Source organism: Electrona antarctica (genome assembly GCF_951216825.1).
Source record: "Electrona antarctica genome assembly, chromosome: 17".
In the NCBI taxonomy this organism is placed as follows: domain Eukaryota; kingdom Metazoa; phylum Chordata; class Actinopteri; order Myctophiformes; family Myctophidae; genus Electrona; species Electrona antarctica.
The window spans coordinates 46,979,478-46,994,541 of record NC_136798.1 but is presented as its reverse complement, the minus strand read 5'-3'; the positions used below and the strand labels follow the sequence as shown (position 1 = coordinate 46,994,541).

Here is a 15,064-nt window from a genome sequence, read left to right as displayed (position 1 = left end):
TGTCTGTCCCAGAAGCTCAGTCTGTGAGCTGGTTTCAACATTCAGGTCCGCAACAATGTCAGTGGTCCAGGACACTGTAGGCTACCTGCCAACTATAAAATTAATGCTCCTGCTACAGCACTGTCAACGGTGTATGATGCTAAACCAAACGTTGGGCATCATGGAGTGCCTGCAGTTAAAGACGATCGCCTGTGTGTTTGACCAAGCACTGTACCAAGGCAGCAGAAGTAATGTGGAAGCATGAGACGTTTCAAAACATTATCATCAGGATTGGGGCGTTCCACACCAATCTGCTTTCCATTCTGGGCAAACGATTCCAAGTTGCAGGGTTGAGGGACCTCTGTGGAGTCTGGAGTTATTGCGGAAGGGTCAGTAACTGGTGTGATGGAAGGCAGAAAATACAATTGAGCTGTCAGGTTGCACAAGCTTGTCTATGAAGCATTGATGAGGCTTGCCTGGAAAGGCTTCCTTCTGTGGATAAAGGAGAAACATCCAACAGATATGTCCCACATGGAAGAAGCACTGAGGAGCATTGATATTTTCCAAGGTGATATCTGTCAGGCATCACTCACAGAGCTTCTTGAAAAGGATTAATTCTCACCCAAACCCCAGGGTCAATATTGTAACCAAATTCTTGTGTTAATTGTAAAGTTCTACTCGTTCCACTCCAAGGGACATCAAGGAAACAACTCAGTTTTTACCAACTCAAGTAAATTCTTTATTTTCCAACTTTTTTATCATTCACAGTTGACTTCATTTGTTGACTGGTTGGTTTCTTTAATTAGGTTGAAAACCTTCGAAAACAAAGAAACAAGGTTTAACAACAATGCCAAACAATCAATTTATAATCTTTTCAAACAATAGGTTCTCTTTTTAAACAGTCTTGATTTTAAACATTAAATATATTTTCAAATAATCAAATGCCTTTTAAACAATTAGTGTTTTAACAAGTGTTTTAATTACCTGAATTAAGTTATTTTAAACACTAATTTATTAAGGTCAACACTTCAAATATTCTTAAGTTAAAGGTGATATAGACAAGTTTTCAGCCAAAAATCAAAAAAAAAAAAAATATATATATATATATATATATATGGCCTTTTTTCCCTCTATCTTCCCCTATATTTTGATGCTGAGCTGTTTCCCTGTAGACAGACACTCTCCCTTTGGCTCCATCTATGTGTTTATATCAAGGGGGCAGGCAGACTTTCCAACGTTGAAGCTCTCCTCCCTAGTGGTAGGAGGAGGGACTACAGGCGGACCCGTGGATTCATGACCGGGAAACCCCGTGCAGCTGGGCTTTAACATTGAGCGCTCGGTTGCACTTCCGCATTTGACCACCAAAATTTGGTGGTCAAATGCGGAAGTAGACGTTCTGAGACGGTACTTCCGGCAGTCTTCCGGGTGCTTCAAAACGCCACTGAGCAACTTCCACTGACATGAATAGCTGGGGGGGCGGAGCTTCGCGCCAGTTCAGTCTCTATTATATATATACTCTATGGTTTATATCTGTTTATATCCACTGGTGTTTATCCTACGGGATGTCAGGAGGGTGTATACTAGTGTGTGGGGAGGAGGGTGTGTGTGGGGGGGTGAGGCGGAGTCTTAGCCAATCACAGGGCGAGGGTGCGTACAGGTACAGCCCGCATATCACTGGCCCAGGCGGCCATTGCTTTCCATTTCAAGAAAATAACTAGACATGGCGGAGTCAGTGGACGCTTCGACTTTAGCAAAGAAAAGAAAGATTACTGAAAGCAAACGTGTGGCAGACAAAGCTCGATCCAAAACCAGAGTAAATCTGGGGGTTGCGTTTCCCCGATGGCGTGCGTTGAAGGAGAGGCTATCGATGACCATGGATATATCCAGCGACGCGGAGTTGGGAATGTATCTTTTAGACCAGTAAGTCTCTTTCAAACTTTTTCTTTCACACAACACGTAGCGCTCTCAATGTAAATCATACTGTTAGCTGTGCTCGTCTTTTATCTCAAAACTTTTATCGTGCCAAAGAGTCTGTTTTTCCAAATGCTACCGCTCCTGTTGGCTTACACGTACAGTACACTGATCATGTAAATAAATACGTATAACCATCGCATCATATATCGTAACGGAAGAATATACTGTACTCTAGAAATAAGCACAGACGCTAAACGATAAATCTTACATGAGGGGTGGGGTGGAGAAAAGAAAACAAAGACCCCGGTCGAGCGAATTAGTATGCTGTCTGTATGTAGTGTACCAGCGTGTCGATCTACCTATATTACCTATAAACTATGAGTATGTGGAAAAGTACTATTGCAACGTGTGCTGTTTCATATGAGCATTTGTTGAAGCCTCATATGGCGTGTTTAGGTCTGTGTAGACAATACCTACTTCATGAAATATATAATAATTCTGAGTTCAACGTTAGGTAACAGTACAGTTACAAAATATGCTCAATTGATTACAGTAAAAGCACTGGGGGACTTGTTTGCAATGGTCTAATAACTTTAATTGTTATGGGTTCATTTGGTTGTGGCATATCGGTGCATACAGTAACTTAGCCCAATGTACATAATGTAATGTCACCTCTCTGCTCAACATGTATTGCTCTTCTTGAGTGCAACAATAATTTGGTATGTTTTTGGTATCAAGCACAGGCCTCCATGCCTTAATTCACTGATTGTTGACAAATATGTTGAGTGACTGACTGTAACAAGTTATATGTTTTGACTGTCCCCAATAGATATGAGGGTGGGCCATCAATCTCAACACCCCAAAAGCGCCTCTCTATCTTCACAATGCATCTGTCTCCAATTACAGAAGGTAGTGCTGCTGGACCATCTAGGTATGTACTATTGTGTAGGTGCTACCTGTACCTGGTTGTTCATGGTACTGTATTTGTTGTATAATTCATGTGTGTTGTCATTCACTTTTGAGTACAGTAATGAATGACTGTAAATATAGCATATAGCCTACCTAAACTAGTGTAGACATTTATATCGCACATGTGCATGATTGAGCCTCTTTAGTAATATACACATGTTTAGCGTTTGAAACTGTTTTGTTTTAGAAATGTTCATGTTTGCATATTTTAGTTGCACATTGGTCATGGGTAACGGAAACTAATTATTTATGTTTTTGTTGTACAGAGAGGAACGACCACAGCGAACAGAAGAAGCTTTACTGAGTGATGTATCTTCCATGTTCCAGTGGCGAAGAAATGGAAGTAGTGGGGTGTCTGCAACAAAGGTTAGTCTACATTACAGTCCTACTCACATGCCTGTCTGAAATCTAGTATTATTTAATTCACCAACACATCTTTTTCTACCATTTCAGTTTTACATCATTGGTCATTGAAGAGGAACAGGAAGATGTGGTTGATTCACACTATAATGCCTTCATCAACACTGTGTAAGTCAAAGTGCATGTAATAACACAATCTGCATCGTATGCTTTGTCATCATAAATTGTATTGCAGATAATGTCAACTTGACACACATAATATGGTCTGAAATTATTCCACCTATTCATCACTAATGTGAATGTAACCCTTCTGTTTGTAGCATTTGCTTGACAGATGAGTTGTTAGAAGATGATGTTGACCAGACGCACACTGCTGTTGGAGAATCTGATATTGACCGCACCGTCACAGCTGATGAAGGAGAACAAGAGGACCTTGAACGCACTTTCACAGCTGATGAGGGACATGGTGATGCGGGAGATGCCACACTCACAGCGGACGATGAAGACTATCTAGAATACGGCTCCGATGCAGATGACGAAGAGTACGAGCAGTGGCGAAGACTCGGACGAAGAATATGTGCCACCTATTTCTTTGAGGTTAGTTTCTACAATTTAATTTCATGTAATTTTGATTTAATTTGATATGTTTTTTTCTAAGCAGTTCAACTTTGTGTATAACAGGTCTGGTGGTGGTTTCCAAACTACTCAGATTGACCTGAACACATTGCCTACTATCGGGATGGATGAACTGGTCTACGACCCCCCTGAACTGGAAGTTCACGATTCAGAGGATGTGTCTTCAGAAGAAGGAGAGGAGGATATTGTAGGTCATCCGGCATACATAGTATATAAAAGCTCTCTCACTCGGCTCATCACATTCCTGGAGCTGTCAATACAGAGCTGTCCTGTCAAAAACTGTCAGGCACAGCCACCGTTTGCGGTGCAGTTCTCTACAAGAGGCTCTGCAGCCATAATCTCTTGGGTACGCCTTTCTTGTAATTTTCAATAACTTTTTTTGTTATATAGTTGTACTATTGTAGTTCATTAAAACTGTGTGTAATGTGTCATTGTTGTACTATATATTTTGTTATTTTACAGGTCTGTTCTGCCAGCCACATTGTGTAGTCATGGAACTCTCAACCAAAGTTGAAGTTTGGAATGCAAGCAGGGGATTTCATGATGGCAACCAACATTCTGCTGTCTGGCAATAATTTTGCTAAAGTGAAGCTGTTGTTCAAGCACATGAACATGGGCATAGTGGCAGACAAGACATTCTTCAAGATCCAAAACGCCTACTGTGTTGACACCATCAAGGAGTTTTGGGAGGAGAAGAGATCTGCAGTAATTCAGCGCCTGGCTACTAAAGACAGTGTAGTGGCCCTAGGTAAGGAACCTTCATTCTAATGTTCTCTAACCATTGATTTCTCTGTGTAATTGTTTCTATTTTATGTTTATATCATTCACATTTTACTTTGTGCAATTATGTATTCTGTGTATGTTTTTTGTCAGCCGATGGAAGAATGGACAGCCCTGGTCACTGTGCTCAATATTGCTCTTACACCACCATGGACAACGACAGCAAGGACATCATAGCCCTGGTAACCATTGATAAACGGGAAACAGAGAGGAAAGCTGTGATCATGGAGAAAGAGGCATTCATTAGGACCATGGATCTACTGATGACTGAAATCAACCTCAAAGAGATCTGTACAGATGCACATGTGCAAATCTCTGCTCTTATGAGTAAGTACAACATGCAGCAAATTCTACATTCATACTGCTTCTTCTTCTTTTGTGTATCATCCTCAAATGTCCAACTCAGTATCGAGTAGCCACGCCCTCTCTGGTCTCTGGTCCCACGTGGAAGAGGCCGGCCTCCGAAGGAGGTCTGTACAGGGGGCAGGTGTTAATTATGTGCTCGGCAGATTGCTCAGGCTCGCCGCACTCGCATGCTGCACTGTCCGCCAAGCCCCACCTCTTCATTGCTGATTTGAAGCAGCCGACTCCAGTGCGCAGGCGGTTCAGTAGTGTCCACTTTTGGCGTGGTAGGTCCTCTCCTTCAACACCATCACCCGGGTCAAGGATGTAGTGGTGCATACGGGAGGGCCCAGCAGACTCCCACTCCTGCTTCCAAGATGCCGCCAGCCATGCACTGGTGGATGAGTCCTCCGGGATGGAACGTAACATGTCTTGTGCCGCCTTGTTGTAAGGGTGGCGGGACTTGAGTCTGTTTGGAGGCTCTATTTCCACTGTAGTGTTGTGTAGGATGTGCCAGTCGTGTATTTTGGCTTTCCTTGCTAGCAGCCTCTCGTCGGAGGCCGGCCGGGGCAATTCCTGCAAGAACTGGAGGACTGGCAGGTAGGACACAGGAGTGGGCTTCAGGCAGCCAGTTATGGTTCGGAGAGAGTTGTTAATTACTGTGTCCACCTTTTGGACATGTGGGCTCCTACACCAGACTGGGGCACAGTATTCAGCTGCAGAGAAGACCAGGGCTTGGTCATACTGCCATGTCATACTGTCATGCTAAATGTATATAAACTAATTTATATTTGTATTTATCCAAAGACAAGGGGAAATACAAGGATGCTGGCATATTCCACAGTCTGGACATGTGGCATGGTGCCAAAAACCTGGCAAAGAGGATCACTGCTGTAAGTTAATGTTTATATGATGTGCTCAGTCTTAGACTTGTGTTGTGTCAATTTAATTACAATATAGAATTTGTGACTGTAATGTCATTCTTTCAGGTTGGACAACAGAGTGGTATGAAACTTTTACTTGTGTGGGTGAAGGCTGTGGTAAATCACTTTTGGTGGTGCTGCAATAAAGCCTCAACCCATGAGGAATTCATGGTAAGAACACTAGATGAACATTTTAGAATTCTGCCTGTGTATAAACGATAACGTCACCCATCTTCTGCCGAGATTTGTGAAGAAAAACACTTGTAGTACATTGGTGTGTTTTGTCTGATTATAATTGTATGTTATCTTTCAGGAACGTTGGCTGGCTATATTGCATCATGTAGCGGATGAGCATGTCTGGGTGATGGGCAAATGTGAGCATGACTGTCCCACAAAGCACCCGAAAGAATGGATTGTGCGGGGGTCAGTGGCGTGCACAGATAGACACTAGGGGGTGCTAGAGCACCCCCTGCCCTTTTGGCAATGTGCCCTTTTGGAAAAAAAAAAGAAAAAAAAACTTTTTTTTTTTCTTTCTTTTTTTTGATTTTTCAAAAATAGCAGACCTACAAGTGGCGCGCTATGAGCTTGTAGATCTGCTATTTTTCAATAGCTAAAGCATAACATAATGCTAACACCAAAAGGGGTTCCCGCCCAAAATAGATTAAGGCAACCGGCCGGTTCCACGCGCTGCACAAGGTGCCCTTTTTTAACTTGAGCACCTGCCCCTCTAAATGTCTGTGCACGCCACTGGCGGGGGTCCAAGGTTCACACCGCCCTCAAAAGTCTTGTGACAAGCAAACGTTGGCTGAACACTGTGTACAAGTACCTGAACTTCAGGTAAATTGCATTACAGTTACTATATACTAGATTTCACCTTTTCATAGAATATTATACTTGGTTCAGAGTCTCGGTCGGTATGTATTCACACAAAAATAAATTTTAGAAGGTTCTCCTGGTTATGTACAATGCTGGATAGAAAATGGACACAAACAATGCAGATAAGACAGATGTTGGAGCAGTTGGGCTTCATTGAAGTAGTGAACTAGCATACCATGACACTTGTCAACATGGTATCAACTGTGACAATCAACTGTGTGTGTGTGTGTGTTTGTGTGTGAGCGCTACTTGCTCATTCACAGATCTACATCGGACCTGGAATCTTTTCAGAATTACATTTTGATGTATGCTTCGAAGAGGTTTTCATTCAGCCCCCCGGGCTATGAGGCGAGAACCATCCTTGCTGCTCTAGACTACAACCACAACAAGGGTCGTCCTCTCAGAATCAATGCAGCAGGAGGAATGAGGTTGGTTCACTGTACACAGTTTGAATGACACTTTGTAAATTTATATTACATCCAACCAGTCACACTGTCTGTCACATCATAGAACACTGGTACACAGGAATTGGGGGCTGCTTTTCCAAAATACAAAAAGTATATCAGTGCAATAAAGACTGATCTACCTTTATGACAACTTTATGGATTAATTTCCATTCATAATTTACGTATGTGAAAATGTCACACCAGCAAACATCTGGTGTAAGACAACTGTGGTGCTTCAGCATAATGTCTCATCTCTGTGTAAAAGCCTGATTCAGAAATGGTCCCATTACATCTGCATTTCCACCTTATGCCCTGCCCACTAGGCTCATGACCTCCCCTGACAAGACTCCCTCTTTTCCAAAACCCCCTTATTGTACTTGCATAGTAAACTAATATCTCATCTCTTTTGCAGTAGGTGTAAGATCTTCAAAAAAAGGTCCAATCGATGGACTGTGCACACATTCCGAGTCAATAAGACCTACACCTACATCCCGGAGCTGCAGAGGCGTATCCTTGACAAGAGAGTCTCATCTAACAAGGGCCTTCCTAAAATCATGAAGCTCAGAGCAGAAGACCCACGCCGATACGGACTGCTCACAGCTGTTCCTGCACCATCAATGGAAGAACTTCTCCAAGGCCATGTGAGGAGGGGTGATGACCAGGGTATGTCAACTGCATTACATGTTACAATATTTATTTTTTACTCCTTGATTGCTCTTTCTTGTACACTTCATTCTATCCTTTTATTTCCTGTGCCTGCTGGGTTTTTGTTGTTTTGAATGTTACGCTATCTCTGCTGCTGCATTGTCTGTAAGCAAGCCAAACAAAAATAAGTTTTACTCTTATGTACCTGTACACAAAATGTAACAATACAGTACAACCTTGAACTTACTTTTAATTTGGAAGAAATATCTGTGTTCTGGCCTATAACATTACTAAGTGTAGCAACTATTTACATGTAACAATATCTATCCCCTTCCCCTCCACCCATCTTTTCTCCATAGGAGCACCGGACGTGACTCTCCGATCCGTTGACGAGATGGAATAGCAAGATGAATTGCTGAGGTAACAATAATTGAACACGACTACATGGATGGCTGTGTATGTTAGGGCCATTATTCCTATGCCTTTGTTATCTGATTTATCAAAATGATACATGGATTAAAGCAAAATAAAATGACTCAACGTGTTTGTAAGACCAAGTCCGAATGAGCAATTTATGAAATGGTATGACACACTGGCGCTTTTTGTAAAACAATTAACACTTGTGTAATTATGTTCTAGTAATAGTGTTCCTGTTGTACATACCAGGTGAAAAATATCACAGATTGAAGCTCCAACCTTTGCCTATATACAAAATATGCTATGAACATAAAAATGCTCTAATCTTCAACTCGTATACAAAAGTAGATAGCCTATCGACAAGCTCTCAATGCATCAGACGCATTGAGAGCTTGTAGATCAGCTATTTTCAGTGTGTGTGCAACACGATTCCTTAGCAGACATGCTGGCTTCTATGGAATCCAAATCAGTCATGGTGGCTGAGAACTATTTTTTATTCTTTGGGAAAAAAAAACACTGGTTATTATTACTAGATAAATGAAAGGACAGACGTCCTAATAAGGTTTTGGCATACATCTATATTACACAATTGTTTGACCTTATGTATTTGTCTTTTTTAGGTGCTGAATTCATCCTACTGTCCCCATACTTCATTGCTACAAAGGCCCGAGCTCTGAGCTCAGATGGACACCCTGCACACAAAGGCCCGAGCTCTGAGCTCAGATGGACACCCTGCACACAAAGGCCCGAGCTCTGAGCTCAGATGGACACACTGCACACAAAGGCCCGAGCTCTGAGCTCAGATGGACACCCTGCACACAAAGGCCCGAGCTCTGAGCTCAGATGGACACACTGCACACAAAGGCCCGAGCTCTGAGCTCAGATGGACACCCTGCACACAAAGGCCCGAGCTCTGAGCTCAGATGGACACCCTGCACACAAAGGCCCGAGCTCTGAGCTCAGATGGACACCCTGCACACAAAGGCCCGAGCTCTGATGGACACTGCACACAAAGGCCCGAGCTCTGATGGACACTGCACACAAAGGACTTTGCCAAAGTGGGCTGCCTGATAGTGATACCAACTTTTATCGATACTGTATAGAGACGGTACATTTTCAGGAATCAACCTGATAAAAAAATGACGTGTTTACAACTGTACATATTTTTTTTTTACGTGTTTTAAATTTTTTTCTCATCACCAGCATCTTTTGTACAAATGTACATGTGTTTTGCCCATCGTTAAATAATTAAAATTGTTTCTTGTGGATTTGTTTGCTTCATTGACAGCCAGGTTATCAGAACAATATTGGGTACCATGAATTTGAAAGCAATGTGAAAATCAAAATGTTTTTTATTATCAATAAGACAGATTTTGCAAAATGTAAACAAGTAAAAATATAGAATATATTCAAATTAAATTGCCACCGAAACAATACAAATTGTGCAAATGGTAATCAAGCTATTATTGCTCGGCCATTTTACAAATATATATATGCAATACTAGAGAAAAAAGAATCCCGCACACTGTCTTCACTTACAGAATTAGATTCTGAACAACTGAAACGTTGCTCAATAAATCTATTTCTGTAAGTGAAGACAGTGTGCGGGATTCTTTCTGTTCTCCAGTTCAAGTTATCCGACACACCTGTCCACTGTAGGTGTGCAGGACTTTCTCAAATATAGTACAAAATCAAAAATGTGCAAAGGGTCTTCAAATAATAAAACGAGGTATATAATTAAAAATAAATTGCACAAAGTAAATAACGAAATTCTCCAGTTATCCGACGCACCTGTCCACTGTAGGTGTGCAGGACTTTTTTCAAGTACAAAAAATAAAATAAAACAAGGTATATAAAAAGTAATTGCACAGTAAATAACGAAATTCTCCAGTTATCCGACACACCTGTCCACTGTAGGTGTGCAGGACTTTTTTCTCACAAATATAGTACTAAATCAAAAAAGGGCAAAGGGTCTTCAAATATTACAAATAATAAAACGAGGTATATAAAAGGTAATTGCACAAAGTAAATAACAAACTTCTCCAGTTATCCGACGCACCTGTCTACTGTAGGTGTGCAGGACTTTTTTCAAGTACAAAAAATAAAATAAAACAAGGTATATAAAAAGTAAGTGCACAGTAAATAACGAACTAGAAAAATTATAAAATCTGCAAACCGTGTTGTGCTCCATTTTACTATAAAGGTCTATTTACAGTTCACAGAGGTTTGTGTGCACAAACATTAGTGCCCTGGAACAAATCCTGTGTAACGACCAAATGGGTCGGGATAAACATTCCTAATCGACATCACACAACAGCTAGGAATGACCACCCTGTTTCCAGGACCAAGAGCACCATGTTGCCAGAAAACATACGGCCTGTATCCAGCATAGCGAAACTCTCGGTTATCATCCCCAGGCTCTCTGTCATGTGCCACCACCAACACATCCAGTGGCGTGCACAGACATTTAGAGGGGCAGGTGCTCAAGTAAAAAAAGGGCACCTTGTGCAGCGCGTGGAACCGGCCGGTTGCCTTAATCCATTTTGGGCGGGAACCCCTTTTGGTGTTAGCATTATGTTATGCTTTAGCTATTGAAAAATAGCAGATCTACAAGCTCATAGCGCGCCACCGAGTGGCGCGCTATGAACTTGTAGGTCTGCTATTTTTGAAAAATCAAAAAAAGTAGAAAAAGAAAAGTTTTTTTTTCTTTTTTTTTCAAAAGGGCACATTGCCAAAAGGGCAGGGGGTGCTCTAGCACCCCCTAGTGTCTATCTGTGCACGCCACTGAACACATCATCCCTGTACTGCCGATGTATGCGCAAATTGCCTGCATCAAGGCAGTACAGGTTGAACTGGGGTAGATGGGAAATGCAATTTTCCGGATTCTGTCCACAGCACAACTTCTCTCTGTCTGTTGGCATATCCCTGCAGTTATTACACACACACCAATTAGGTGATGGTGCAGGTTGGACTACTGGCTGTGGTTGGTCAACTGGCGGGGGTGGTGGGAAGGTGGGTGCAGGTAGCTGTGGTGGGTCAGCAGGTCCTGGTGGGTTGAGTGGCTGTGGTGCTGGTGGTGGGAAAGTGGGTCCAGGTAGCAGAAATGGCTGTGGTACTGGGGCAGCAGGTCCAGGTGGGTGAACAGCACGCCTGCGTTGGTAGGCACTAAGTGCATCAAAAACAAGTGCAGGTTCTCTGTCAAACAGAGCCAGGGAAAAGTGTCTCATCTCCTCCATGTCCAAACTTTGAATAAGACGCTGAGGGATCAAATAACATGTGGGTGAATTGCAGTAGATCCACAGGGTACTGTGCGTAAAGCAAACGTAATATTATTCTAATATATGGATTAGCATTGATGATTAGTCTGTTACCTATAGTTTGAGAGGACAGGAAATGGACCAGAGACAATAGCTGCTGATAAGGCAGGAATGCATGGGGTTCAGGTTAGAAGGTCACAACTGCTAGGAAGCCTAATGCAAATTTTATAGCTGCATGGAATGTAGGCCTGCACAAAACCCACAGTCCCACACACAGTATCTAGCCTAATGATTCAACACAGACCCAGTGTAATAGAACAATTAATGTGAATTCCACTGCTTACTTATTTTATTATCTGACATGATAATGTCATTCATACATGGAGGCAGGACCATCAATAAATCAATCACTGGTAAAACAAACCTGTGTGTGGACCCTTCTCTCTTCTTGGAGAGTAGCTATTCTTTGCTGCTCCTCTAAGGCAGCTACTCCTCGTCTCCCTCGCCCTCTCCCCCTCCCCCTTCCACAAGGAGGAGGAGGAGGTTCGATTCCCTCTGGGTGGACCATAGAGTGGACACCAACTCTCTCAGTCACCGCAGCTCGGCCTCTGCCTCTCGCTCGTCTTCCTCTCCCTCTGCCTCGTGTTCTCCCACGTCCTGGAGGCGGATTAACTGCGGGGTCAGCCTCAGCCCTCTCTTCCTCCACTCGAGGTGGACGTGTTCTACGGGGCTGAACAGGAGAGCTTCCAGGACTCTCGTCAGAAACATTGTAGTCTGCGTCGGATGAAGCATCGCCATGCATTTCTCCCGACTAAAAATACAAAAAGTCAAATCAATGTTGGCTTGTTACACGTCGTTTGTCACTCGACAGACTACGCATTTTAATTAGCACAAGCTACGTTATATAGTAACATAGATGTGGGTGAGGCGAATTGCCTCGTGCAATTCGGGTTACTCGGCCATCTCTATCATGCTAGCTATTGACTGAAAATAACATCCAACTTTATCTAGCCGTTCGTTCAGAGTAAAAAAAAACATGAACAAGGCCTGAACACAGGATAAAGGCACAGTTTATTTCAAAATTAATATTATATCTACCTCGTCACTCATGTCCAGCAGCTCGCTTCAGGTATCCGATGTAATTTGTAATTGTTTTACGATGATGCGGCCGATAATTTCCACCGATGCTTCTGCAGGTTCGTGTCCGTGTCCGGTGCGTGAGTCCATGCGCGTCCGTGCGTGCGTGCACGCGCGCATGCGCTGTTTAGGACAACACAAATACACATGGTAGGAGGAGTGCGTGGGGCGGGTTCTTCAGAGTGACGATGTGAGGGGGGAGGTGGGGTGGAGTGCAGGGGAGTGGCTCAGTTTGAATTTGTTTGGCAACACCTACACCTTCTGTGTACAAACACTGGAACTTGCCTATATCACCTTTAAGTAACAATCTTGGAATAAAGAAACAGCTGATCAAACTTTTTCAGCTCTTTTTCAACTAGCGTTTTAAACTTTAAACAGATTTACATTTCTTTTAAATTCTTAAAGAAATGTAAATCATTTTAACATTTCTAACTTTGTATTATTCTTTTGTATATTTTTAGATTTCAAACACATGAAGGCAATTCTGCAATGTGACTTCCTTCCCAATCCAAACTAGCAGTATACTAAACACATTAGATCAGATTTGAACACATAAGCAGTATTGCAAACATCACCGACCATTGGCCTCCTTGGACTTGGAACCCATGAGTAGGACTTGCTTCTTGTCTCTGGTAATTTGTTTATGAGAATGCTCCCACCAGCCTTTTCAGGTGTTCCAGCTCAGGCAAACGAGCAGCCATCTTGCTGGTGCACTCTGGGAGATGTAGTTATATAGAGGATTCTGAGTTTTGACTCAACAATTGTGTTATGTCACATTCCTGGGTTATTTTTCAAAGCATAACCATTTCCTGGATTTTATTTTGACCCAATTCATGGGTTTTTCAAGTTTGGTAATATTTCTGGGTTATTTTACTGAGAGTAACCAATTGTTGGGTTTGATTGATTGATTAATTGATTCAGTGGTTTATAACCAGACCTGCACACAGGCGGTGCACCAGTGCGAATGCGTCGTCAAAATTCATTCCGCGCTGTCAATCAAGCGCCGGGAAGCACTTCTGCGTACCAACAGCTGGGGCTGCCCAGAATGATTATTATGGCCAGAATACTAGTACATTCTGTGGCGAGAGCATTTACCACCGACTGCCACTCAAAGTGGCTACTGTCACAAATGGTTGGGCTTCTCCGTTTCAGATAGCAAACTACTCCCCGGTGTAAATGCTGGTGGATGCTTTGGATGCTTTGCACTCTTCCCATTCGCCGCTGTGCTTGTGTTTGTTTTCCGGGTGCTGGAGCAGCATGGTTGCTTGTGTGCGATGCCGTCTTTCACAGCCTAGGCACCGGCCACTTTTTACGGGTACAGGTTTTAGTTCCGACGTAGTGGAGTGGGAAGAGTGCAAAGCATTGCGGACTGGCAATGCTGCTGCACAACATGAAGCTTATCAACACCGTGTCCCGACATACTGTCCCTTATTATCGTAAAGTCAGGGTAGTGTACACTGTTTATTTTTGCACCGAGGAGCCATGTGTGTCTGTCTGTCTGACTGTACGTCGCCTCGGCTAAAAACAAAAGGGAAGCCTGACATATGCTTCGCCGTACGATGTGTTGCATGTTAAAAAAATAGCTGATCTGCAAGCTCACAATGTGTCGCCTCCGCAACATGTTGTGAGCTAGTAGATCGGTTATTTAAAAAAAAAAAAAAAAAGTATCTAAATATTGCTTTGATGCTCATATTATCCTTAATGGAGTTGGTACAACATATGTTCAGGAGGAAGGACATGCTTACAAGCTAAGATCGGTGACCTCCTCCGCCACCATGCCATGCTAATTCTATTCCTAGCCTCAGGTATCTAGCTCACCTCCTTCCCCACAGCTACAATCAACTCCACCACTTACCTGCCATGACTACCGATGCCAGCTCCACCCTCGCCACTCACCGAGGCCCTGCTGCCATGGCAACTGCCTAGCTCTCTGCCCTATCACCACCCTCGCTCCATTAAAGGGAAGAGTATATATGCCAGCCTGTTTCACCTGTCACTCGTGCATCGTATCTCGTACAACTCGTACTATACAAGCACAACCAAACAACACGCTCGTGCAAAGCAATTCGTTACTCACGCAATGGATAGTCTTGACCTCCATCCCCCCGACTCCGACGGCGATTTTCAGGACCTTCCCGAGACGCCGGCGCCGCCCGTCCAGAGGATCCTACCGGCCGGCGTACTGCCTCGGTCCGCCCCCGGCTTCATCAGGGCATCGGAGGCAACCCGGCTGGAACCAAGCCCCCCCCGTTACTCGTCCTCTCGCCGCCGCGTTCTCCCCCCTCTCCCTCCGCCTCTCCAACGCCGGTCTCGCATCGATCCCCCACCTCCACCCCCTCCTCGTCTCGAGTCCCTGACAGCGTCCGCCGCTTCGGCTCCGCAT

At 43.4% G+C, this 15,064-nt stretch overlaps 2 protein-coding genes across 2 annotated transcripts; both read left to right on the top strand.

The window, feature by feature from the left end:
• Nucleotides 1-3,771: 3,771 nt before the first annotated feature.
• Nucleotides 3,772-6,354, top strand: LOC306941170 (uncharacterized protein; the record flags this gene model as incomplete). The annotated part of the gene is made up of 7 exons (XM_079526481.1): nt 3,772-3,819; nt 3,904-4,204; nt 4,321-4,606; nt 4,732-4,965; nt 5,788-5,873; nt 5,970-6,074; nt 6,217-6,354. The coding sequence occupies exons 3-7, from the start codon at nt 4,381-4,383 to the stop codon at nt 6,352-6,354; spliced, it is 789 nt and encodes a 262-aa protein (XP_079382607.1). The 5' UTR covers nt 3,772-3,819; nt 3,904-4,204; nt 4,321-4,380.
• Nucleotides 6,355-6,659: 305 nt separating this feature from the next.
• Nucleotides 6,660-9,238, top strand: LOC306940892 (uncharacterized protein). The gene is made up of 5 exons (XM_079526139.1): nt 6,660-6,740; nt 7,043-7,207; nt 7,638-7,888; nt 8,230-8,290; nt 8,908-9,238. The coding sequence occupies exons 2-4, from the start codon at nt 7,083-7,085 to the stop codon at nt 8,271-8,273; spliced, it is 420 nt and encodes a 139-aa protein (XP_079382265.1). The 5' UTR covers nt 6,660-6,740; nt 7,043-7,082; the 3' UTR covers nt 8,274-8,290; nt 8,908-9,238.
• The last annotated feature ends 5,826 nt before the right edge of the window (nt 9,239-15,064 follow it).

What these genes read in the sequence shown, in the direction of transcription:
- LOC306940892 (XM_079526139.1), top strand. Translation starts at nt 7,083, where the DNA reads ATGTATGCTTCGAAGAGGTTTTCATTCAGCCCCCCGGGCTATGAGGCG. An exon ending in AATGCAGCAGGAGGAATGAG is followed by an intron (nt 7,208 to 7,637) that starts GTTGGTTCACTG and finishes TCTCTTTTGCAG; the next exon opens with TAGGTGTAAGATCTTCAAAA. An exon ending in GAGGAGGGGTGATGACCAGG is followed by an intron (nt 7,889 to 8,229) that starts GTATGTCAACTG and finishes TTTTCTCCATAG; the next exon opens with GAGCACCGGACGTGACTCTC.